Here is a 27822-nt window from a genome sequence, read left to right as displayed (position 1 = left end):
AAATAATCTATAAATAAAAGCTTGAGTTTTCACACTTGAGTTCTGTTTTACAGTTTTGTCTACAAAACAATTCATTATTCATTTAACGGGATTCAGCATGCAGGCTCAGACCTCCGCCGTGAGCAGTTAACTGCTGTGAGCTGGGAATCAGAAAAACAGACACCTTAAACCTCTCAGACTCTCAAGTGCTCTCAGACACCTTAAACCAGGAAAAATAACTTTCACAGAGAGAAAATGATAGCGAGAGATTTTTTTTAAAAAAAAGTGTTTAGTGAGATAAATACGACCTGGAAAAGGTCTTTAGAGGAATATAAACAAGAAGAAAAATCCGAGTATTTTGTGCAAACTCCTGCTCTTCACTTTATATGATATTCACTATATGGCCAAAAGTATGTGGACACCTGACCATCACGTTCACCCATACGCTGTAGCATTACAGTTTCCCTTCACTGGTACTAAGCGGCCCAAACACTGTTCCCGTATGCCACAAACCGCACAAAGCGAGCTCCATGAAGAAGTGGTGTGTGAAGGTAACGAGAATGTATAAGAACTGCTCAGAACCCTGACGTCAACGCTACTGACCACCTTTTGGATGAACTGGAACTGGAGTCTCCTCACATCAACATCAGCGCCTGATCTCAACCTCATCAATGCTCTTGTAGCTGAATGAACATAAATCCCCAAAGCCATGCAACAAAATCTGGTGGAAAGCGTTTGCAGGAGAGTGGAGCTTATTAAAACAATAAAGGGGGGATAAATCTGCAATAGGACGTTTGACAAGCACATAAGAGTGTTACGGTTAGGTGTCCACAAACCTTTGGCAATCTAGTGTATTTTGGTTTTAAAAAAAAACCCCGACATCCTGGTTAGGGTCATGGAATATCATGGAGTGTATGCCGGGAACACTGGGTGTGAGGCATACATCCTGGCTGGGAAACGTTCACACACTCCTAACCTGAACTCAGGATTAAAGTGAGGACCCTGGAGCTGTGAAGCAGCACTCGGTATTCAGTGCCAATATACGGTATATAAGTCCACTTACTTCTGCATTACTTCTAATGCGTAATGATGTTCAGAGGAAAAAAAGTGCACAATAACTGGGAGAAGTACAGTTCAAAATTTGCATTTAGAATAACAATAACAAAAACAAAAATGTAAGATAATCTCTGTTGTGTATATAACCCTAGACTCAGTGAGGGTTGGAATGGGGATTTTCCAACATGAGTCAAGCTGTGTGTGTGTGTGTGTGCGTGTGTGTGTGTGTGTGTGTGTGTGTGTTTTATATCTTGGCGGGAACCATTCCCCCCACAAGGGAAGGAATATCTGGCCATTTTGAGTACATTTGGCTGGTCCCCATTCAAAAGAAAACAAAATAAAAGAACCAACTGGTTTACTTTGTTACTAAGAAAAGGTCCTTACAAAGATAGTAAGACAAACGTGTGTGTTTCAGCACCTTTATTTGCATACGGCTGTCACATCCATCAAGAGCACAGCAGGAGCTGAGAGTCGGCCGTTACGCCGTCTGCACTCTTAACCCTTCTCTTCTCTTCCAGTCCTAATCTCACAATTACACTGTTATTTTTTTGTTTGTTTGTTTGTTTGTTTGTTTTTTGCAATGCTAGCCTTTATTTTTTTTTGTATGAAGCTTTAACTGCTTGGCTGAACTCCTCTAAAGACCATCATTTTTAAAAAGTCATATTCATAATATGGAGATTATATGACCGTAAAATATCGAAACGCCTTCATGGTCATCTCGCTCACAGCATTTCTTATTTTTATTCTTACTTGCCATCAGGAGAAGCCCTGAGCATGGGAAGGGACTGTGTTTTTGTCAGTATGTTAATACTGATCATCATTGTGATAAATAATGTATAGATTTCGGGAAATAGGATAAAAAATGAGCATCCGCATCCTGCATTAATCTTAATAACGGCAAACCTCAAACCTGACTCATGGGAAATATTTCCCATTCCTCCGTGAGAGGATGATGTAACACGTTTTGGTCCTTGTGTACATTCTTGCAGGAAATGCTCTGATTTAAATTCATGGCTTTGCTCCGGAGCATCATCTGTATGAATAATATACACTCTCCTGCTCCATGCCCTGGGGATGGGCAGGATCAAACACTCGCGCGCACACACACACACTCCTGCCATTATGTCTCAGTGTGGATAATAAATCAACCTCATTTAATTAAAACTAAGATCATAGGATCATTCTCAATGATGATAGCAATACATCTTTATATTGTGCTCATTCATTGTATACACACATACAGTATAAACCCTACGATTATTATTATTATTATTATTATTATTATTATTATTATTATTATTTTAAATAAATAGCTCTGTCACGTTAATTTGCAAATTATAATTGATCTTATTTACGCAGCTTTGTTGGAAAAGAGTTTGCTATTTCATAGTTGTTATTGGTTCAATAATGTTTATTTCATAAACATTGTTAATCTGTTTTTAAACCACTGATTAAAATACCCTCATGAATATGCATGTATGCAAATGCGACTCATTCTGCAAACGTTTCTTACACCTCTGTAAAATGCATCTGTTCCTGTTTTTGGTGAATTTTTTTTTTGTTGTTGTTTTGTTTTTGTTTTTTGCTGTGAACCATTTAAAAATTTTGTGAATATGTAACTTAATTCACTTGATGCACTTTGATTCAATCTGGAAAACTCTACGTGATTTATTTTTAAAGCTCATAAAGCGGTACGTTAGGCTAACAGACTAACAAAACACGTTCTATTTGTTCTTTGAATGAAAAATGCATTCACGCTCGATGTCCATGAACTGCTAAATGTAGAAAGCTAGCCACTACGAACTATGAGCTAACCTGACAGGATTTCTGAAGGAATTTTGAAGTAATATTTATCATCTTAGCTGCTAACATTAGCCAATTAGCTGATATGTGCTAACCTGACAGGATTTCTGAAAGGATTTTGAATTCTTTTTAAACATCCATAATCTACACTGCTAACTCTTTGGAGGTGGCTAACAATGGTTAACCTAACAGGATTTTTAGGTCATATTCATAAATCCTCATAACACATACACATGCTAACCCTAGCTAAAATGAGCTAACCTGACAGGATTTGTGAAAGGACTTTCAATTCACCTTAATAAACACTGTTCGCTCTAGCTAGCTAGCTAGCGAACAAGAGCTATTCTGACAAGATTTCTGACAAAATATTCAGGTCCTGTTTCTAAAAGTTTACAATCTGCTAAATCTCATCATTTAGCTGCCTCAAGCTAACCTGAACGGATTTCTAGATCATATTAAAAGAAATTACATAAGTAAACCATAGCCAGCTAACCTAGGAGCAGTTAACCTAGCTACAGCTAATCCTACAGAGCTAACACAGCTAACTCTAACCAGCTAGCTAGCATGAGCTAACCTTAGAAGATTTCTGGAAGGACTTTATTATAGTCTTAATTGTTTATAATCTACACTGTTACCTCAAGCCTGTTAGCTACCACAATCTAACCTGACAGGAGCCCTAACAGGATTTTTACTGTTACTATTTCCAGCCAGCTATCTAAAATACGCTAATCTGACATGTTCATGATTTCTTTTGAAGTAATATACTCTGCTGATTCTATCCAGCTGGCTAACATGAGCAGACAGGAATTCGGACAGGGTTTTAGGCCATATTTATACATACTGTATATTTTATCATGTACTCTGCTAACTCTAACCGGCTAGCTAATAAGCGCTAAACTGACAAGGTTTCTGACAGAATTTGTAGGTCATTTTCACAAATTTGTCAATTTTGCAGATGCTATACTTGGCTGGCTAGTGTACGCTAACCTGACAGGATATTTCAGAAACCGATCTTTTAAGTGCTCTTCTAAAGCTGTGTCTATATATGCTGCATATACGTGCTTATTATAAGATTATACATCTATGAAAACACAACCCAGACAAAAGACAACGGAATACACTTATGTAAATGCAAAGTGGATGGATCCACGTAAAGTAAGATACATTGTTTACATTTTGCTAAGTGAGACATCATGTATATTTGATATTTGTTTCCTGTCCCCCAAAACTATTCCTTTAATAAGTAAGGTGTTTATTCAGTGTACCATTCTATCTAATATATATATATCTCAGTCCACGCAGAGTTTTTATGTGACGGTTGCGGCCAGAAATGCTTGAGTCCGTTGCGGCTTTCTTCAACATTTGCGATTCGATTTACAGAATAATTTGTGCGTTTTTTGAATCGGCGAAATTGCACTTGCACTGAATTGTTTTGCGCAATTTGTCTTTCACACGTTTTAGCCGTACTCGTGTTCGACACACGTGAACCAAAGACGGCTTTGGCTGAATGCGCGTTGTGATGACGTCACACCGAATCTGTGGAAAATCGCGAGTTCCTCCGAATATTGCACAGTTATCTTTCTGAATTTATGAAGCTGTATTTGAGAATAATATCTGCTTCACTTCACGTACAGCCTGTTGTGTATTTTAACCACCAGATGGCAGCCAAATCCTAAAATCTATCTCTGGAATTTCATCCACAGAGACATTTTTTTAATGACACCATACTATCCAGTGAGCATGTCACCTGATTTCATTTCGATTATGCAGGAAAGGTTTCAACATCCAGTGACAACACGTTTAAAACGCTATATTATGCATGTGTTGTTTGGGCCCATGTTTTTATTTGCTCATCGTTGGCACACCGCAGGAATTCTGTGTGTGTGAGAGAGAGAGAACGAGTCATTGAAATCCACCTCGCTTTCAGACAAATCACTCATGCCTGTTTCTGTGGCTTGGCACACTTAATATACCACCTGCAACGCCAGGAACAACAGACCATCAGAAAACACACTCTGTCACAGAAAACACACTTAGTTATTAGACTGTTAACAAGTAAGAACAAGCTGAAGTGTTTACAGTGCCACCTAGAAGAAGAATACACCCACACACACACCAACCTCATATGAGCAACAGAGTCTCCAAGCTAATTTTCCTATCAAATACACACAGCCAGCAGCTTTCCACCCTTCGGCTTATCGCTACGTAAATATCAACTGTTTGAAAATGAAGGTGTAAGTGCAGAATGAGAGACTGCACTCTCCTCCTTAGGCAATATTTCTCATTTTCATATCCTTTCTCCTCCAATTTAGCACCAAGCAGTCCTACTTTAGATCTCTCCTTCACCAATACAGTGCATTTTGTTTCCTTTGTGTTTTCTTTTACAACCAATTGTGTAATATATATCATATATATATGTATATATCATATACATAATCATGTGCAAGGATGCCTCATGCTTCATGCATAGATATCATAGAGTGGGGTACACACCTGGGACTCAAACCTCTGCTCAAGTTCTACCTGATTTTCAAACAGTCTTGAAGGAGCAGTGAGTGATTGTTTGAGGTAAAGCTCTATTGGTGACGTTTCTCCTAAACTTCATGCAACTCTGGCAGACTCTGTACTGTAAGTGAGGAGAGAGAACATTCAACCAATCAGGACAAGGAGGCGTCTTTAAACAGCTGTCAGTCATGTTGCCTTTCGATTCAGAAACTCCGCATCTTGTGCTAGCAAACTGCCACTGTCAAATCTGGTTCGCTGAAGAGTTCTTCAGGTTTGTCTGGTTGGGAGAACATGTGAAGGTTCTATGTGGAACTTTGCAAGAGATTTGCACACACACATTTACACACCCATTCCATGTATGTCTTGTAGATAAAAGTTCACTCTAGAAAAGTTTCCCAAATAAATGTAAATGGTGGCACATTGGCACAGCTCCAGGGTTCCTGGTGTCCTTGCATGTTCTCCATGTGTTCTCTGGTTGTTTCCTCCAGGTTCTCTGGTTGGACTGGCTGTTCTAAATCGCCTAGGTGTGAATAAGTGTGTGAATGTTTTGATTGTACTCTGCTGTCATCTCAACCAGGGTGTGTCCCCGGCTCGTGCTTATAGCGTTCTCCGCATCTACCACAACCCTGACCGGGATAAAGCACTTACTGAAGTTAAATGAAGAAGAAGAAGAATTCAGTGTGAGTCAGAACCTCGTCTGCCCTGATGACTGCGTCGGTGCTGTTATCTGGTATGTGAGTTTGACGCATCACATATCACAGCTTGTTGACCATCATCCCAGAATAAACACCTTCACTTCAACCCAAGCTTTTATAATGAAGGAAATCTGAAAGTTTTATGGATGTATAAAACATGAATCATATCCAGCGACCATTACGAGAAGACGGATCTGCTCGGGAACCTGATGCCGCCACAATGCAGCGCTACTTTGAGAGAAAACTGTGAGAAACACACACAATCACACTATCTTTATTCCAGACCAGAGTGTCCTGTCCTGCCCTCTGATCCGCAGTAATAACGGAAACAACACTCAAACCTTCTCTAGGGACAGTTCCGATGTATCTGTACCCCGTTAAAAAAACAGGACCCTGACATTTCCAGCATACCGGACTAATCTCAGGCAGCTGCTATCTCTGAGCAGGAAGTGCTCTGGGCCCGGTGCCGCGTTTAGGGGACTCTGGTATCAGCAGGGGCGCAAACATAGACGACAGGGAACAGGGCAACGAAGACAGAACTCATTTAGGGGTCCAGAACGATCATGGTCCCCCGAGAGTCCAGATTTAAAGAATGCCGCTGTTGTGATCTCCAGTAAAGACATCAAGACATGGGGACGTCACTGTACAAATCTCTGCTCCTCAACACCAGCGGGTTCAGCGTGTCCGACTACATCCGCAAGTTCACGGTAACTAAATGCAACCTTTTCTTCTTTTTTTTTAACACGATTTGCATGATGGCAATCGATTGTGCTTTTACGCAAATGGAGCCTTTCAGCGCCGGATAAATGACAGAGTTTAAGAAGAGAGTGCTCACTTTATTTTGAAAAATTCACGCGTTACGGTGATGTAACAATGAAAGCTGAGCATCCCTAAACACAGTTGACATACAGGCAGCTGGTGAAACGCCAGGATTTGCATTTAAATGAGAAAACGGGGGTTTGGAATAGAGCATAAATCTAACAAAGTTCGCTTTTTTATTTATTTATTTGGGGGGTTTTGTTTCACGCTAGACCTGGCGTGAAAATCTTCTATTTCGGGCTCTTTGTTGATATTTTAAAGTCACTGCTTTGTGTGAAAGCCACAACATGGGAGAAGATCCTCAGACGCGTGCCTTTGCTTCACTTCTTCTTTAAAGTGTTATTTCGAGTCGGTTTCTTTGTTTTACCCGTGTAGATTTGCCTTCCGTCACTCCTGAGCTGTGAATCATCCTCAAATGCATTACCACCCGGATGAGTAAATCTCCTTCTAAGAGCACGACCTTACAATAAGCAAGAGACTCTGTGCTATTTGGGTGTTCAGGAAAATGACTCATAGTTGTTACGCAACCAAACAAAGGGAAGCCCAAAATGCTAACACGGGGGGGTGGATAAATAATAAATGACAAGCATTCTATGGAAGTGAAATGTGATTAGTACATTGGTTTGAAGCTCAGGCATTAGAGGAGCTCATTTCACTGGATGTGAGCTGTACTGCCATGTCCCGCCATCTCACACATCCTTGGATGGAGAGAAGGCCTCTGTAAACAGAGACCGCCGTATAAACCGTCACCTCATATAGGTCAAGGCTAAACGTTGCTATGAACACACAGTGGGATGTCCTCCACGTCGTCCAGGACCATGGAAAATCCACCCGGTTTGACTCACAGCACGTGCATTAGAGCAGTATCTGTGGTGCGAATAGCTGTGACAGGATATTAACTTACAGACTAGTCATTTGTACGTGTGTCCATAATGCATTCTTGAGATTCTGCGCATGACTGACTGACCTTTTGCATAACGCATGAGTGTAGTGCAGCTTCGTTTATTTTAGAAATATGTTGTGTACAGCGGACACCACGTTCATACTCGTTAGTCCAGAATTATATTATATTATATTATATTATATTATATTATATTATATTATATTAATTAATTTATTCTTCATGAATTCTGATGTCAAGATGACATAACACCTGAGTCAGGTGACATAAGGTTGTGTTAAGAGTGTTATAGCAGCTGACTTCTGGTTATAACATCTCAAACATCCAAAGCAAACACATTTATGGTTGCAGTGATGTTTTATTTTATATATATAAATATATATATATATATTATATATATATGTACACATATACACATAACTCTAACATTACTGTGTCATCGTACTGTCATGAATTTACGTTAAAATCTAATAAATAGTCAAATTAAACTTATTCACACAGACACAAGCGATTATTATCCATAATTCTGTCATTGTGATGTTATGACATCGGCATAAGCATTAATAAATATCTTATAAGTAGAGGTCTATCAGAATATGCACAATCCTGTCATTATGGTATCGTAGCTTTGTTATGACTTTGCGTTAAACTCAGAAACATACGTATGCTGTACACTGAGATTATAACGTCAGTTGTTATAGTGTTGTAACATAAATCAGCCTGGAAAAATATCATGATGGAACGTTATGTCAACAAAATCCCCCCCCCCCCCCCCCCCCCCCCCCCGCCAGCGACTCAGAGGTTATACGGGGCTTATGTAGACCTACGAAAACAAAAATGTCAATTTGACATGAAAAGTTGTTAATAAGGCTGTAACTGTTTATTCCAGTTTATGCCAGTTGTCATGAAGGGCTTATGTAGGGCTTATGTAGCGCTATGAACAAATTTCAACAAGCCATGGAAATTGTCAGTAAGGTTATAAATGTTTATTCAGGGTTATGTCAGTTGTCATGAAGGGCTTATATAGGGCTTTTGTAGCCCTATGAGCACTGTCCTCAAAAGTTAAAGGAATTGTCAAGCACCATCTTAAAATTAAAAGTATTCTCACCAGGTTGTGCTTCTTCGGGCAGCTGTATAGTTTTACAGCTTCAAAAGCCTCAACATGATCAAATTACAATTAAATTGTTTTTGTCCCTTACCGTCCAGATGAATGTGTCCCACTAACCCCAAAGTGTCGTGTCAAGGTCCTGCATCGCGATCATATTACGCCAGCTCACAAATCTAGCTTAGAGGAAGGTTTTCTGAATGTTGTGGTTGAATGAATGTGTTTCATTCATTCAGTCTGTCAGGGTTTCTACAGGTTAGGAGAATATTTATAAACGTTCCTACAACACTGCGGGACGTCGGGCGTCACCGATAACATTTCCATAATGCTAAACGTGCTAAATGCTCAAATTGAAAAACATGGCCACATAAGATGGTTTCTAGAGCAGGAACTGCATTAACAGGAATGACTTTCCTTTTAAGACCTGCAGGTATTTTACTGATCACTTTCTCCGATTGCTGAGGAATTCAAGTGGAGAAGTCCGGTCAGTGTTAGGAAAGATATTTTTATCCGTTTAGACCATTTTCATGGTTAACCTCACTTCTCTGGTGGAATGAGGAGACTTTGGCACTTCATTCTCCTATTCTCCTTCATCACATGTAAATGTGTGGACAGTCCCAGCTGAGGTGAGGAAATATCCATTTAGGAGCCGACTCACTGCCAGCCCCATATCCTCCATGCTCCCAAACACTCTGACTCACTAACACACCCATGCGAACTTGGAAATTGGGTTAACACCAGCCGGTAATGGTGAATTCCAGCCACTACAAATGCTCTCCGTGGAAATGCCTTTATGGAGTCAGATTCCAACGACAGAAAGCAAAACACCCAGCTGGTACCTTTCCACTGTTTGTCCATTACATAACACGCATCTATTGAGCACATTCAGAATCTGGCACTAATACAAGGTGGAAAAGCATGCTCCCTCTGAGGAGGGATTTATAAATAAAGCCCACTCGCTTGTACATCTGAGACATGGGTATGTACAAAAGGCTCATTAACTCTCTGCACTCTTGTATGTATACGATGCTTTGAATGCAGTGGGTGTGGCGGTGTAATGATTCCATACAGTCTGGAGACAGATCTGTTATTTATGTACTTTCCATGTAGTGAAATCCATGTGGATGTTTCACAGTGTTATAACTGATACAAGTTATTGCTAAATTGTTTTCCCCCCCCCAATAATCAGATTGCTTTGTACATGTAAACACAGCCAGTATCTCATTTTGAGACTATTTACAGCCATACTATTTACAAAACTAATAGCCTGGTGGTGTCTTTTTTTTTTTAAATGACAAAAGTGAAGGTCACAATCAAGGATTATTATAGTTTTATAGTTATTATTTGGATAGCTTAGCGGTTAGCACGTTTGCCTCACACTTCCCGGGTTGGGGATTCGAGTCCCGGCTCTGCCCTGTGTGCGTGGATGTTCTCCTGGGGGTTTCCTCTGGTTATTCTGGTTTCGTCCCCCAGTCCAAAGACACGTGTTGTAGGCTCATTGGCATTTCCAAATGATGGAACTCATGATATGAATGGGAGTGTGAAAGTATGCGCAGTTGTGCCCTGTGATGGGTTGGCACTACGTCCAGGGTATCCCCCCCGCCTTGTGTCCCGAGTTCCCTGGGATGGGTTCCAGGTTCCCCTGTTACCCAGTGTAGGATAAGCAGTATGGAAAATGGATGGACGGTGCTATAAGCTATAAGACTCATTAATTTAATCAAATAGGTCCAATAAGAAGTATAAATAATGTTCACTTCAACTGGGTGGAAAGTTTCGGGATAAAAACCTCAAATGCCTCCAATCAATCAATCAATCAATCAATCAATCAGGTGGTACATATTTGTCTAATATTTGAATAGTTGTTTTTTTTTTTAAACTATAATGGCTGGAAAATGTTCAAGAACCCCTTTCCTAAAGGAATCACAAACCCTAAATAACACAATAAAGTTCATTACATGATGTGCTGCTGGAACAGATTTGGATGCAACCATTTTCACTTCCTGTTTGATTTACCTTTGGTTTTGTCTTCAGGAAGTGAAATTCAGTTCAGTGTGGTTCAGGTCGGATGTGACTACACTCTGTGTCTACATCTGTTCAACTGATTTCTTCATGCCAGGAAAAATACTGCGGTCTTGCATGGCCAGTCAGGTTGTGTGATACTGAGGACAACAAATATTTTCCACCCAGTTAATTGAATTGAGTGTATCCAAGAATGGCATGGAATTCCCCATGGAATTGGGCTACATATTTCAATTCAATTCAGTTTTATTTGTATAGCACAATGCAGCTTTACAGAAATGTATCAATTTCAGATCTAAATTATAAGTTGATCAATTTATCCCTAATGATCAAGCCAGAATGGCGATGGAAAACTCCCTGGGATGATATGAGGAAGAAACCTTGAGAGGAACCAGACTCAGAAAGGGAACTCATCCTCATCTGGTTGGCACTGGGTAGCGTAATTATAAAAAAAAAATTCCCTTCTATAACTGTGTGCTATACGATAAAACAAAGAGTGTAATCAGGAACTTCACCACAGTCTCAACATGAAGTCTGTCCCGCTGAAATCATGAACTGTCCACCGATGGAGACCCGAGCGCAAAGTCTGTTTGTGCAATCGTAGTCCAAAACCGTCACCGCAACCGCAGTCCCAAGAGACAGCACCAAAGCTGCCCGCATCAATTGCAGTCAAATGCCATCTCCACAGCTTCCAAGTGTCCCGAGGCTGTACGTATGGGACCAACCTCAGCAACAGTGACTGGCCTTCAAGCGACTCCAGAAGCAGGGCACCAGGACGGTCCAGGCCGGCCCGGAGAGCAGAACGGGTCAGGCCCTTTGCTATCTCGGGAGCAACGTGTAGAGCTTTTTATTGTAGAGGTAGCTGCGGTACACATTGCACACATTAGAGTCGTTACATCCACACTTTCTATTTTGTCCCCAACCCTAGACTTGAGCAAAACAAAATAATTAGTGAAAGAATTATTTCAAAAAGTGTCTGGGATTTCGTACAGTACATTCAAATGTATTACACGATGTTACTTTGGAAATATTATAATACATTTGGTGACAGTTTCCCTGATTTTTATTAGCGTGTTCAGGGTCAGACTTTGAGTTTTGGTATCGGCCTGGTTTTGTCATGGAGACTTGGCAACCTTGCCTCTATTGCACGCCAGCTAGCGACAGCAGACAGTGAAGGTTAAACGTGTACACAAGGAGCCACTGCGAATTTGAAACTGTTGCTCAACTGAACTATTATGTATGCGTGGGCTAACAGATTGGCTAACATCCATCTGATTGTCAGGACAGAGAGAAAAGTCCCGTCCTTCTCACCCAGCGGGTTGAATATGCTCTCTTGGACTCTCGCCAATAGATGATTGTGGCGTCGTCAGGATTCCAGCTTCAATCTCATGATTCCTGACTACAAACCTGAAACCTTAAACAGCTGTGCCACTCGGGAACATTCTGCACTGTTTCATTTCACATCCTGTGTGCTGTATTGCACAAACAAAACGACAAGAAACTGTGCCACTGTCCAATTATTTTCCACCTGTACTGTATTGCGAATGTGACAAATCCCCCGGATCAGGTATTAGTTGTTGTTGTTGTTTTTTTTATTTTACTTTCTTAAGCAATCTTTTCCTGGCAGGACACAGCATAATCGAATTCTTTATTCGAAGAGGGAACACATCTAACATTCCATTTCACGATTCATTTCCATACCAGTGTCTAGAGGGGTTTATTTTTACAAGAAGTGTCAACCCAAAGTCAAGGCACGTTCCAGACACAGAGCATTATGCAGATTGGAACCAGTGCGTTTTTAAGCAAAGAAGACATCCCCATCCTGATCCTAGAACAAGACGTGTACAACATTCCAACTGATTCCGTCCGACTTTGCATGTTCTGATTTATTGGCGTTTCATGAAAGGTCATTCCTTGCATGTATGCTTGTCAACAGCATCTGTCGTGTTAAGTTTAAATGTTTTGGTGACGTCAAGGGACTGCTGGAACTTTGGCAGCTCTAGGTCCTGTATAAAAAGCATGAACTCGAACAGACCGAGCTCAATAGAGTGGAACAGAGAAGGGGGAGGGAAAAATAGAAGTGTCGCGATAAGATACCAGAATGGAGGTGTTTATTTAAGTGGTGTCATGTCTCTGGTGCATACTGACACCATTCTGGACTAGCTGCTCGTTTTGGTGGGAGGAACACCTGAGAGAAGCCTTAAGAGGAGTAAGATAGGAAGGACCGAAATAGCTGTTGTGATAACTTTTGCTCACAGTGACCCAAGGATTAGTGGTGCTTCTTTCTCTTGCCTTTTGTCTTGCCCCTGAGCTGTTATCCTGACTGCGTTTCACTCCAATCATGAGTAAACCGGTGACTCTGGCCACCTGCATTGCCAAGATGTACGAAGGTGCAAAGCTGGACAACTCTGGAGCAGCATCTGGGTCGCCAAAGAAAGCCAGTTCGACTCTTCTGGGCAGTCTGGGCCACATTGAAGAGAAGATAAAGCTCCTGGAAGGAAGAGTTGAACAGGTCACAAATACACAGAGTTTAGTGCTTCAGAAATTAGAGTCAGTGTGTCAAGGAATGGTAGTTTTGGAGAAGAACTTTGCACAAATCAATCAGGACAAAGCTGTAGGACAGTCCTTTATAAAACCTCCTCGTAGAGATGCAGACCAAGGCGTGAGTGATTCAGCTGCGATCGCTGAGGTCAAATCCCTCTGTGGGGAAACGGTGGCACTGTTGATGAGCCTGAAACAAGAAGGCCTGCTGCAGAGAAAGAAAATCGAGGGGATAGAAAGTTCAGTTTCAACCCTGGATAAGGTGCTCGGGTACGTGGGCGAAGCTTTCCGCAGCTCAAAGATAGTGGAGTTCATTCTCAGTGGCGTCGTGCCTTGGAGGAAGCAAGGCCTTCTGGACGCAACAGACGATCAGGTTAGTGAGCGCCTGCGAATCTTAAGGGTCTTACTCCGGGTTGTATGCAAGTTCTTGCCGCATTGAGTCATTGCTGTGGAGCTCTGGGTTTGCTATCTGATAACTTTTGTCTGAATGTCTGTACATTTCATAGGAACAATTATACTTGAAGAAAAATCTGTGTTTTAAAAAAATCGATATATCTTGTGATCTAAAGCTAGTATGTTTAACTTATGGCTCCATTCTTGCGATTTGCTAAACGGGTCCAGGTTCCTTTGGAACATGTTTCCCAGGTCACTGCTGTGTCCACAGAGAAGCTTCAGGTTTCATATGCCATTGTACGAGACGTGTTGTTTAAGGACTCTTGACCTGGATTACTGGGAGTTCAACTGGTACCCAAGTCTCCAGACATAAACCATGAAAGCGTTCAGTTGCACCATTTTCTTTCCAGCCTTTTTAAAATGTATTTTATTGTAACAGAACTGAGAGACCTACTTATCCTACCCCTTTGTCCTGTTGGGAAAAAAAAACAACATCCAAACTAAAACCCTTGTGACACAGTGTATAAGGAATTTACTGTATATTCAAAATACGACAAGCCACAGCGCTGTTGGATTCTCAATTCTGATTGGTCGGAATTGATTCATTTTCTATAACAGTGGCTCTGAGCCCAGTGTGTGCAGAGTTTGTGTGTTCTCCCCGTGCCGCGGGGGTTTCCTCCGGGTACTCCGGTTTCCTCCCCCAGTCCAACGACATGCATGGTAGGCTCATTGGCGTGTCCGAAGTGTCCGTAGCGTATGAATGTGTATGTGAGTGTGCCCTGTGATGGACTGGTACCCCATTCCGTGTGTCCCCGGCCTTGTGCCCCACGCTCCCTGTTATAGGCTCCAGGTTCCCCACGACCCTGTAGAATAAGCGGTAGGCAAAATTTACAACAGCGGCTCTGACAGTCGTGCAGGTTTATATTAATGCTCTTGTCATAATACGTTATCGTTTATATAGTAACAACTCATTCACAAGGACTTAGATGATGGACGCCCCACATGAACAGCGTCTGTTTTCTGTCCGAAGAAATCTGTTTATTTGACGTTCACGGAAGGAGTCTCCAGTGTCAGCGCCTCGAATCGGTCATATGTAAAGCTATAACTTTCAGTTCTCCGACATCTTCAGGACAATAACTCTCAATAACTCGCTGCCTTATTAACTACAAGAGAAAGTGAGGGAACGGATATATGAATATAGCTGCTATAACGTAACTGAGAGCAGGAGTTCACGTGTTTCGCAGCCGTATGACGTACGTCGTTATTTAATAAATAAACAATTGAAATCGTTGGCACGATTACTACTGTGATGGATATAAGAGGAATAAAACACTTCAGGATGTGCTGTTATCGGTAAATAATCAACTTCAGGGTGATGACAGAAACTCCGCTTCATCCCACCGCCGTGTTGTTGATTATTTTCCTATAACAGCACGGCACCGGGTGTTTATCTGATATAGAAACGGTTTGAAATGTTCTCCACTGTTTCCGAGATGCTAACTCTTTCTATAGTTCTATAGTTCTTTCGAGAAAGATTCCATCGTTGTTGTTTTCAACAATTAAGGATGCCACTTACAGTAGATCCGTTTAAAAAAAAAAAAAAAAAAGATTTCTCAGTTCCTCTCCACATGCTGATCTAATTGCTCCATGCATATTCTACTTTCTCTCGGTTTGATCTTGGCGAAAGAAAGGCAAAAGGCCTTGCTCTAATTGCCTGATCCGTGAACATACAGCGTAGCCCATTGTTAAGTGGAGTGTGTGACAAGGAAGGACCGGAGCGCTATAAACTCTCAGGGGAAAAATGATGTAGGAATGTGACTGGGAATTGTGACAGCACAAAATTTGTAGCTCAGTCTCAGGATAATTTATGCTTTTGAAATAAAAAGAAAAAAGTCATTCTGTATCGTTTTTGCTGCCGAACTCACGACTAAAGGAACCAATGACATAAGCATATACCATAAGCATATAACTAATAATTACTGAAAGGTCTGTATTTCCCTGCAGATTTAAACACCCATATTCACATTGCTTTCTATTTTGAATTTGTTCGATCCTCCTTCTGTTTTGCGTTCATCTTGTGATACGTTGTGACATCTCTGTGACAGTCTAGTACAGATATTATTAAACAAACGCCTCCAGGGTCATTTTAATTCAAATGATGCTGGATACAAAGTGCATGAAGATCCTAGCTCATGTAATGTACAGCCTAAGGGGAAAAAATCTGAACGTCACCATGGTGGCTCAGAACCAGAAACGCAGAAGTAGGTTTTTCGCTTCGTCCAAAAACAATCTGTGACACCTTTACCTTTCACTTTTTTTTTCCCTCCCCCAGAAAAATACATCAGATGGTGATGCCACAAAGGCCAAAAGCTCTTTCTGTCACACAGGAACTCAGGCTCCGGAGGAACTTAATGAGCAACCTGCAGGTAGGAGATCGAGTCTCTGAGCGCAGTCCGCTGCGCTGTCAGCTTTCTCCCAGGCAGAGCTTTATCATCAACCTGGACGGCTTCCATAAGAATATTCTTCTTCCGGCAGAAATACAGCTCAGCCGACGCATTTTGAGTTGAAAATAAGACGTGTCTATGATGGAATAACCATGGAATCTGTTATTTAAAGCTGTGATGTGCACATTATGGCAGCAACATTGTTATCCAGTTGTGGGGCAAAAAAATGGGGCTTTCCAGCCCTGATCTGTAAGAGATAGAACAGACAACGATAAAGGTTGGGCTTACAAGTTATTAAAAAAAAAAATGTCACGTTCAGAAATCGTTTAAATAATTTGTCACATTATTTAAAAAAAAAAATTCGTGACGATAAAGAAACAGATTTTTGGGGGTTTAAAGGCGAGTGCTTTTGTTTAAAGGCACTTTGTTTGAAAACCCCCATCTCGGATGCTTCAAAGAAAATCTGGCAACCTCGGAGGCATGAAGTGTACAGTTGAGATCATACGTTTACATACGCCTTGCGGAACCTGCAAAATATTAATAATAATAATAATAGTAATAAATAAGAAGGATTGTAGAAATTGCCTTTTTCCATTTAGTTCTGCCCGGAATAACCGTTTCACATAACAGATGTTTACATACATTCCACAAGACACAGTAATAACTGAATTCACACAAATGAACCAGTTCAAAAGTTTACACACGCTCGATTATTCATCCCGTGTGTCGTTACCTGGATGATCGACGACTGTGTTAATATTTTGTAATAGTTATTCATGAGTCCCTTGTTCGTCCTGAGCGGTTAAACCGCCCACTGTTCTTCAGAAAAACCTTCCGTCCTGCACATTCTTTACTTTTCCAGAATCTTCTACACGTTCGAGCCCTCTCCAACAGCGTTTATATGATGTTCAGATCCGTCTTTTCACACGGAGGACGACCGAGGGACTCGTACACGACTTTTACAAAAGGTGCGAACGTTCACTGAAACGTGTCAAGAAGGCGACACGACTGACACGTTAAGCGCCAGAGGGGGTGTAAACTTTTGAACAGGATGATCGTTGTAAATTTTTTTCATCTTGTCTTCTGGAAAACATGTAAATATCTTCTGTAGCTTCTGAAGGGCGGTACCCGATGAACGAAATACGATCTTTAAACAAAATAACGATTCACCCCGATCGTTCTGTTCAAAAGTTTACACCCCCCTGGCGCTCAATGTATCCCGTGTCGCCTTCTTGAGCATCAGTGAACGTTCGCGGCTTTTGTAATAGTCCTGTACGAGTCCCTCGGTCGTCCTCCGTGTGAAAAGATGGATCTCGACGTCATGTAGGAGCTGTCGGAAAGGGCTCAAATATACAGACGATAATAATAATACCTCCGTAATTTAAACAATGTTTGTAATTTAGGTATACAATGTGCAGGACACAACCGTGGGCCACGATGTTAGAAGTAATTTAATTGAGAGTCAAGTGTAAAGGAACCATCTAAGGCACATAACTCTGTGACTGTTACTGACAAATTGATGTTTGATTAAAGGATCAACGCTATAACATTCTTCCTCGTATCTTAAATAAAGCAGAGCTTCTACAAAGCAGTGTCCTACATAACCATCTGTCAGATACTGAGCAGAACGGAGACTTTAATACTGCTCTCCATATGTGCTGAGTTGCCCAGTGATAATGCGAGAGGTGGGCGATAGAAACAAACGCGATGGGAATCTTTGCATGCAACGCAGGTCCTCTGAAAGGTTGGAATTTGGCATGTGATACGTGACTCCTACAGTAGGGGAAACTGGATACCACTGACACGGGGAGAAGAAAACTTCACATCAACATGTAAAGGTGCTTTAAGCTCAGCTGCTACGAAGATCTGCCAGATGCTAAAGATTTTTAGCATCTAGTCAGATTTATTGTCGCTCACCTCACGCTCACACTTAACGTCTTCGGAGAGTCAAAAATGAGTGAATCAGCAGCACATCCATGTCAACGGGGCTAATTATAGAGACTGGGACAGCTCCACATTTATTATTATTTTAGGACTCAGTACAGTAGTAACACAAACAATATATATAGAATTTAGCATAAAATATATGTGGGATGTTATCTTGAATCAGTGCCTGCAGCAATCTTTGATATAAACCTCTAGATTTCTAAATTGTAATCTAATTCCTGTAATAAAGTACATTTTTATGAGCTAAAAGTCATTTTAATATATAATTATATCAAATTAATTTGTAATGGGTTAATTAAGCAATCTTCCGTGTCTGCAAGAATGGACATCAACAAAAGCATTGACGTGTACAGTGACAGGGTTGACGTGTACAGTGACAGGATTGACGTGTACAGTGACAGGATTGACGTGTACAGTGACAGGATTGACGTGTACAGTAGCAATACTGATGTCTACAGTAACAGGATTGACGTGTACAGTAACAGGATTGACGTGTACAGTGACAGGATTGACGTGTACAGTGACAGGATTGACGTGTACAGTAGCAATACTGATGTCTACAGTAACAGGATTGACGTGTACAGTGACAGGATTGACGTCTACAGTAACAGGATTGACGTGTACAGTGACAGGATTGACGTGTACAGTGACAGGATTGACGTCTACAGTGACAGGATTGACGTCTACAGTGACAGGATTGACGTGTACAGTGACAGGATTGACGTCTACAGTGACAGGATTGACGTGTACAGTGACAGGATTGACGTCTACAGTAGCAATACTGATGTCTACAGTGACAGGATTGTCGTCTACACCTATTCATGTAAAATACCTGGAATTGGATTTGCATCCATATTGATTTGTTCGCTCACAACCGAGATTAAAATGAAATATATCTGAAATCCCTTTGACATTTACGTTACAATAAATGTGTAACTCTGCCACTGATTCACGTTTCCTTCTACAGTCCCACACAAGCATCAAGAACATAAAGTCAACTCTCCAGCCCTTGGTTCCTTTCCAGCTTTAACAGGAGAAGTTCCGACTCCTAAATCCCAGCGCAGACCAAAGGAGGTGACGCTGAAGAGCAGAGAGCCGGGCCGAGTTCAGGCCTTCGCTCCCGAGAGCCCGAGCGAGCCCGAAGCGCTCGAAGTCAGCAAAGATGATAAAGTCTTGCCCGCAGAGAGCATCTCCGTGACTGCAGCTTCTCAGCTCGAGAGGTGAGCCTTCAAAATCTAAACGATTCAGTCTTGTGGAACTGATTGTCCTAAAGCCCGGTGCTGCAGGGATTTGGGTTATTAATCGCTTCCTTCATGTGTTCAGTCAGGAACGTCTGAACAGAGTTTAAGAGATTTCCTCCCAGATGGGATTTAGAAATGTCTCAAAGGGCATTTTACCTTTAAACTCTCATTAACGGGACTTTCTGTGCAGTTACATCACAGCACGCTCTGTTCAAATCCCAGCCCTGCCAAGCTGCCACTGATCAGTTGTATAAACGAGATAAATGTAAAGTCACTCAGCATGAGGGTGTCCGCCAAATGTCCACATTTTTTTTTTTTAGATGTGATTTGGTTTTAATTCAACTCGATTCAATTTTATTTATATGACAACGGGCGTTGTCTCAACGCAGCTTTACAGAAACATATAAACACAGGATGGAGATTTTAAGTGTGTGAGTTTATCCCGATTGAGCGAGCCGGTGGTGACGGTGGTGAGGGGAGACTCCCTGAGATGTTAAGAGGAAGGAACCTTGAAAGGAACCAGACTCAGAAGGGAACCCGTCCTCATCTGGGTAACACCGGACAGTGTGAAAGCTACTCACTAGGTCGCTGTTTACCTTTGTAGTAAGCAGAGGTCGGTAACATTGGGGGGAAAAAACATTAGTGTAATATAACTACATCAGTAAAAATAAGAGTAGCGCCTCACACGAGATCAGATGGATATATTCTGACCATTAAATTTGGTCACAGAAACTGTTGAAGATTGGAAAAGCGTCGCTCGGTCTTTTTTCTGATCTTCAGTTTGGGTCCGTCTGCGTCTGCGTCTGCGTCTGCGTCTGCTGTGTCCTCAGCATCCTGTTCCTGACCGAGTGAAGTGGAAACTGATGTGTTCTTCAGCTGTTTTGACATGTTGTGCCTTTTGCAATGCTTTTCCGCTCGGTAGTTATTTGAGCTGCCGTAGCCTTCCTGTCACTTTGAACCAGTCTGAACGTTCTCCTCTGACGTTCTCATCTGTTCGATGTGAACATTAGCTGAAGCTCTCGACCTATATCCGCATGATTTCGGCTGGTCCGCCGTACTCTAATCTACCTCTGGCTTTCACACTGGTCCGAAAGACACGATAATGAGTCAGCATTGTGCTCCTGTCATTTGAAAACGCCGTCTCTTTGTAACCCGTGGTTTGGCCCCCGACTCATTAGAAGATGAAGGTTAAAGCATGCGCTAATAACCGGAGAAGAAAAGCCTCCAGGTTACCATGAGGTTGACAGAGCAAATGATTTTAATAGCGAGTCGACTCTCAGATGTTAGTTCTCTCGCTCTCTCGCCACTGTTATACACCCTCACTAGTGCGTCCTCTTGACCGCGTCATCCAACAAGGTGGAAGTTCAGCGGAAATGTACCGTCGTGCCGCGTATACCGCATACGAGAGGCGTACTGTCATCCCGCCGCAGATGAATACAGAAATAAAAATAAAATCCGAGTAAGCATCATCTCAGAGGACGCACTGTCACTCACGTACTCACACGTACTCACACGTCCTCACACAGTCACGGCGATGTATCGTTGCATTGTCCGGAGTGTTTGGAGAGGCGCGTCTCACTCAGACCGATTGCATGCCTTTATTTGATGTATTACTGAAATGTGGAACGTGTGGATGATACTGCATGTGAACAACAAAGGCTCTCACGCACGCTCCAGGATGGCGAGGAGTCAGGTTCCTGATCACCGGAGGGGTTTGACGTTGAAGCCGCCGTCGGTTCAGAACACAGAGGAACTTTCAAAGCCTGTAAATTAACCGTTGTAACTAACTCACGAACTCTTGCTGCTTTTCCATCACAGGAATCTTTTCAGGAACCCAGGAACGTTTATCTGGAAACCAGTAACATTAGGAACCGTTTCAAAACACGTTAAAACGGCGAGTTCTCCAGCAGAGAACTATCGGCCAGGTTCCTCCAGCACAAATGCAACTGAAGTTAATTAGTTCCTGAAAAAGAACACGGGCACCAAAATGGTCCTGGTGTTCTAGAAAGGTTTCTTAAAAAGGTTCCTGGCTTCCTAAAAAGTTGCCAGAGCTCCAAAACAAAAGCTCCGGGAGTACTAAATATACCGTATTAATGGGTTCCAAAGTGTCTTGGGGTTTTAAAAAACATCTTTCGAAAATGGCACCTGATTTCCTGAAAAAGGTTCCTTAGTTCCTGAAAGAGTGTCCTTAAACAGTTACTCCGTTTCTAAACATTTGCCTACTTCCACAGTTTCCTGACTGCGGAAAAAAGTTCCAGAAAAAGTTCCCGTATCTTTAAACATTTTCTGGCTTTACTTAAAAGTTGAAATGTTTTCTTGGAAGGTTTCTGGGTGTCTAAAAGGTGCCCAAAGTATGTACACCTTTAACATCCAGCCTTTGTGTGTTAATGCGCCTGTTTTCTCTCGACTAGCCGTTGTTTAATGAGATGCCAATCCTTAGGTGTAGTTTAAGAGGAAAGGAGCAGGGCTGCTGCATGGAGCTGTCAGTAATTACGCTAAAATACGTTCAGAGTGAAAGGAACTCCACAGCTAATTTCAGCTGGACGGAGTAAACTCTGAGTTCCTGACAGATTATCTCCGGCTAATTATCAGTTCCCAGTCCAGTGTGGTTTTCATGCCCTGCTCATTTCTGCCAATTTGCCTTGTGTTCTTAAGAACAAGCTTTAATGTGTATGAATGTGACAAGAACCATGTTAAAAGATTATTAAACTAATGATTCGGATTATGTATCTCTAGCAAAACCCCAGAAACAGAAACCCCAGGAACACCTGAGTGCACAGATGTTTCTGCAGCTGCCGTCCTGCCCTCCGTGGACTCTTTGATTAAAAGACAGGAGCCGAAGCAAAAGACGGAACGTGAGCAAAAAACTAAAGACGTCCCTGAAGCCGAGCCGTGTCACGACGCAAAGCCCAACCTGCCAATCACGGAGAACTTGGAACAGAAGGAGACCGTTGCTCTGGAAACTCCACAGCCGACAGAAGCTGAGCGTGAACCCAAACCCGTACGGCTCACCCAGGAAACCGGCACTGAGACTGCAGATGTGGTTCTGGAAAAGCCTAAAACGCCCCAGAACATATCCGAGCCTTCAAAACGTGATGAAGGGGCGAGTTCTGCACCACAGAGTGAAGATCCTTCGAAATCTGCAGGCCTGGATTTACAGTTTCCTATCATTGGTGCGTAAAATACGTTCTGGAAGTGGTTTTTAAGTGTTAGGTATGATTTGTCCAAATCTGGCAAGATTAGTCCTGTGGCACTTAAATAATTGGAGTCGAATAAAATTTGAGTGGTTTGATTTCACACATTGGCCACACCCCCATTCCCACCCATGTACACAAAGCTCCTCCCTCAGAACCTACTGTAGTTCAACTAGACTTAGCATTAGCTTTAGCAAACCCGATTTTTAACACTGTAAATAAGCTAAATTCTGCTTATAATGATTCGCGAGTTCCGTTCACGAGTGCACGAGTTCTGTTCCTTTCTTCTCTTTCTCTTTGTAATAAACTCTTACGAGCCCTAAGCTACGATATTAGCATGTTAGCGCTGCTAGCTAAAAGAGCTGCCATTCGTCTGCTTGAAAGCCACGTCATACCATCATAAACACGTAAAATTCGGCTCATGATGATTTTTCGGAGGACGTTCCCGCTGTCTCCTTTTTTCTTTATGATGACAAAAAAAAAACCTATCACGTTTGATTTGTTGTGTAAATCTGGATCTCATTCCCGTCCAGGAAAAACATAGCAGATTCTGCGTCCAGCTTCATCTCCTTCACCAGACATAAATGACTCCATCTTGATAAAGTGCTATCGGTGATTTTATGGAAGCCTGTTTCTGCTGCAGAGAAAGAAAGAGAAAAAAAAAAGATGAAAAGGCCATTGCAACTTTATATCTCAGAATTGCTACTTGATTTCTCACAACCGTGACTTTATGTCTCTCAATTCTGACTTTTTTCCCCCACACTTACGAGTTCATGTCGCACAATGTTGACTTTATTTCTCGCAATTACTAGTCACAATCACAATTCTGACTTTTTTCTAAAAACTTAGACAGACACTTGACACAGTACCCGAAATAAATAAAAAAGCACACTTGACACAGTACCGGGAAATAAAGTCACAGTTACCTTTTTTATTTCGTTTTTTTCTCAGTGGCTGAAACGGGTTTCCACAGGTTTTCCAGCTGATAAGTTTTAACAAAGCACAGCTCGAATCGTTCGCTCACGGGAGAATGATCAGGCTGTCCTGGGAGCTTGCTGATTTCTAAAATGGCGGCGGAGTGAAGCGAGTGTCTATAAAAGGACCAACTGGGGGTCCATTTCAACACAAACAATCCGGTCACAAGCAATCCAGACCATAATACAGTCTTCTAACGGGGCTTTCTCAGCCATGTAATACAGTTGTGCTGAGCTCATGACTCACGCCAGTATTTTCACACCATTATTATCATGTTCTAAATATTTTCCACATTATTTCTACATAAATATAAAAAAAAAGTAAAAATAAGTGTAAAAAAAAAAAAAAAAAAAACCCAAACAGACTATTACATCTTTTAAGCAAATGCGGTCGATCGGCTGCTTCAGTTTTGCGCTGGAGCTTCGAGTCTAATGCAGTTCAACAGTGAAGGAAGCTTATCGCTACCAGTTTAGCATCTCAAGCAGCGTTGTGGAGTCGTGCGTGGTCTTGCTTTCTACCTCACCACAATTTGGTGTTAAACTTGGCTCAGGTTCCTCCCGGGGAAATGTAGCTAAAGTTCATGGGTTCATGAAAAGTTCATGGGTTCATGAAAAGGTTACCGAAAATGTCTGAGATCAGAAAGAAGAACCTAGGGTTCTAAAAATGGTTTCTGAGTTCCTGAAAATGTTTCTGGGTTCCAGAAGAAAACCAAAGGTTCTTAAAAGGTCCTACGTTTCTCTCTCTCTCTCTCTCTCTCTCTCTCTCTCTCTCTCTCTCTATATATATATATATATATATATATATATATATATATATATATATATATATATATATATAGTTTCTGGGTTCTTGAAGGTAAAAGCCCCTGCAGTAGAACATAGGTTCCTAGAATGGTTTGTGAAAAAGGTTCTGAGTTCTGGAATGAGAAACTGCAGGTTTCTAAAGAAACAAAAGTGTATTAGAACAAGCAAATCAATATAAACATGGTGATTTGCAGCTGTACTGCTGCCAGAGTTAATGTAATAGAAAATGAATCACCAGCAATCAGAAGAAAGATTTGAACAGCGCTGTGACAGAGATGAATCAGATAAATTGGCCCACTTTGTTAGCAGCTGCACCTTCCGAGCATTTGATACTGTAGATCATTAGCTTAGTTATCGCTCGTGTACTCGTATAACAGTAACGACAGCAGGGTTCTTCCAAAGCTCCTGACGTTAATGTTAACGTTCTGTTCCATTAGGCGTTGTAAACAGAGTCACAGACGTCACGTGTCACCTTTCACCTTTCACGCTTCGCCAAGTCACAGTCAGTTATTTCACACCCATTGCGCTTCTCTTCTTTGTTTTTCCCCCCCAGACGATTGCCCTCCTCGACCTGCCCCGTTCGAGCACCGCATCGTCAGCGCCAAGCAGGTTCCCATCGGCTCCTATTACACAGTGGAACCCAACGAGTTGCTGGGAGGGTGAGTGTGGGTCAACGTCTCTCCTCCTGACTACAGCTTGAAAACGTCTACTGCATGTATATTTCTTACTGTACAGAGGAACCCTTAATGGTTCTATGTAGAACTATACAGAAGAATATTTCTCTATTAAAAACGATTTTTAGGTAGAACTCTTGTAAAAGACAAAAGATAAATCCTTTGGTTAAATAATGATAATTATTAGTATTTGTTACTCACGTATATGTTACAGCGGCGTGAAATTCTTTTATTCGCATACCCTAGCATGTCAGGAGGTTGGGGTCAGAGCGCAGGGTCGGCCATGATACAGCGCCCCCTGGAGCAGAGAGGGTTAAGGGCCTTGCTCAAGGGCCCAATAGTGGCAGCTTGGCAGCTTGGCCCTTCTGACCAGTAACCCAGCGCCTTAAGGCCAAGCCACCACTGCCCCAATAAGGGTGTCTGGTTTATCAAATGCATACACTTACAAAATTGCGTAAACTATTTGTTTTATATTTATTCATATGGATTTTTCAAAATTGCCACGGTGGCATGGAAGAGTTTTTGTAGCGGCGATAAAATATAAGGAAAAGTGTTAACATCAGCCACAGACGTCGTTCTGCGCTCTCTCGTAGCACAGATCAAATGCGCAGGGCGGTTGAAATCTGGATTCTGATTGGTCGGAAAGTGTTGATTAATCTTCGTTAATATCGTTTCTATAGTAACAGCTCAATCACAGGGACTTGTAGGGCGGACGTCCACGTAAAAAAAATTTTTTTTTAACAAATCTTTGATATGGTGATGTTTTAGAGTATAGAGTCGTGGAAGGAGTCTCCAGTGTCAGCGCTTCGGAGCTGCCGGTGAGGGAACGAGCTGCTTTAAGGGCAGGAACTAACTTGTTTTGCAGATATTCCACAACATTAAATGTAACTAGAAACTATAAATGAGCAAAAAGTACGGAGTGTCATTCAAAAAATTGCTGGGGTGTAAGAGAAATATAACACACTGGGGCGTGCTGTTATTGGGAAATAATCCGCTTTAGGGTGGTATTTGATTGATTGATTGTTTATTTATTTATATATGTTGTGTACACTTACCCCTGATGGTTTAGTGGCTAGGATCCCACGCTCTCACCGCCATGGCCCGGGTTCGATCTCCCGGAAGGGAACCGAACCAGCCACTGGTTCTCTCAGTGCCGGTCCCAGATAAAACGGGAGCGTGGCATCAGGAAGGGCATCCAGCGTAAAACCGGTGCCAAATTAAACAAATTGTTGACCCGCCGTGGCGACCCCCTAACCGGGAGCAGCCGGAAGAACAACAAGAACGCTTATAGTAGGATCTGTAACAAAAACAATTCTGAAAAAGTTATTATATATTAAACAGCCTTACGAATGAGGGATTAACTGAAGCTGATCTGCGAAACGTGGCTTTGTCCGGCTGCCGCGTGAACTGACTCACTCGGTGATGTAACTGCACACAGCGGCAGGATGAATCTGGTTGGATGGAAACTCGGAGAGAAGAGCACTGACCCGAGGCACACTGCCACAGACTTCTTCAGCAACAAAACTTCTCGCTTTTTAAAAAAAATAATAAATTCCTGAACCTGAACAGCGCTCGGCTTTCAGTTTCCGAAGACGAGTCAAAAAGTCCCTGAAACATGCAGAACCTGAAAACGCACTACAGCACAGGCAAGGCATCATGGGAAGGGAGCCGCTGTATGTAGGCGAATTCATGAGTTCGGTTTCATGATGTTCAAGTCGATTACATTCAGTTGTATTTTTATTCACAAGAAAATGCACATACTTTTGAGCGTGGAGCAAAAGAGCACGCAAGAGTTGAGACGCGCTAACACCTCGTGTGACGGAAGAGAACGTTGTTGCCTGGATACGCGCGCCGTCGCCGTAAACGGACTCCTCGTTGCGTTTCAGCTTTTCTGCATCCTCTAAAAAAAAAACTAAAAAAACGTCACAAAACTCCTCCCTCTTCCGCGCAAGGAGTCGTCGGCAACGTCAGGTGAAAAAGTGACCACGGAGCCGCACTCGGAGAATCTACCGGAACTCGTACACCGTCCGGGAACGTCTGGGATACTCGTTTCAACGTACTACGCAGTAATGGGACGCGTTGATTCTCATCTCCGGTACTATTTAGGACGGATAGTGGGCGAATCGGGACGCGGCGTTAGTGTTTATCAAACATGGGCATCATGTGGCGTTGTATTTAGCTCTGTTTATGTTGTAATGTGTGTTAAATCCCGATAATTATCGTGTGACGATGCGTGTGTAGCGCAAAGGAATATGGACAGATTTCTTAAAAGAAAAGCTCCAGATGCTTCTGGATCGTCAACTTCATCCTCACGTAGCTAACGCAGTCTGGCGTTAGTGTAGGGCGCCACAGATTTTTGAACGTTTTCGAAGGGTGCCGTGACTGAAAAAATGTAGGGAAACGCTGCTATAGAGCTGTAGATCGACATGAACATCTAGCGCTACTGTGACCCTTTGTAAATTCCTGCGATTGTTTTCTTAAGCCGCCGTACGTTAGCATCCTGCGTCCCTTTCAGACCCGCAGAGTGTGTGATAAGACCTCACCGCTGGGTAATTATAGTTTTGTGCTATCGATTCACTGTCAACTTGGCATGCGCCCACTCGCGTCCGATGATAATAGCAATGCAGATACGGAGATAAGCACGCGGGCGTCGGAGAGGGGGAGGGGGTGGAGCAAGGGGGAGGGGGATGCTGATAGCATGCGGAGGGTCAAAGCTGAAGAACTGGCA

At 42.2% G+C, this 27822-nt stretch overlaps 2 protein-coding genes across 5 annotated transcripts in view; one reads left to right on the top strand and one right to left on the bottom strand.

The window, feature by feature from the left end:
- cdca9 (cell division cycle associated 9) overlaps positions 1 to 27822 on the bottom strand; it is a 155537-nt gene that overhangs the window by 35718 nt on the left and 91997 nt on the right. The gene's annotated exons all lie outside the window — the stretch shown is intronic.
- mylk3 (myosin light chain kinase 3) overlaps positions 5874 to 27822 on the top strand; it is a 40893-nt gene continuing 18944 nt past the window's right edge. For 2 of the 3 annotated variants that reach the window (XM_047151484.2, XM_017459196.3), the window contains exons 1-5: positions 12943 to 13796; positions 16149 to 16242; positions 19175 to 19427; positions 22185 to 22621; positions 24974 to 25079. In XM_047151484.2, the coding sequence (XP_047007440.1) occupies positions 13224 to 13796; positions 16149 to 16242; positions 19175 to 19427; positions 22185 to 22621; positions 24974 to 25079 (1463 nt within the window). In that variant the 5' untranslated portion in view covers positions 12943 to 13223. Of the gene's footprint in view, positions 6746 to 12942; positions 13797 to 16148; positions 16243 to 19174; positions 19428 to 22184; positions 22622 to 24973; positions 25080 to 27822 lie in introns of those variants that run through there. The other variant, XM_017459197.3, reaches the window with a different exon arrangement.

The sequence above is a fragment of the Ictalurus punctatus genome, chromosome 27 (genome assembly GCF_001660625.3).
Source record: "Ictalurus punctatus breed USDA103 chromosome 27, Coco_2.0, whole genome shotgun sequence".
Taxonomy (NCBI): domain Eukaryota; kingdom Metazoa; phylum Chordata; class Actinopteri; order Siluriformes; family Ictaluridae; genus Ictalurus; species Ictalurus punctatus.
The sequence above is the reverse complement of the archived record's forward strand: the minus strand, read 5'-3'. Positions and strand labels throughout refer to the sequence as shown.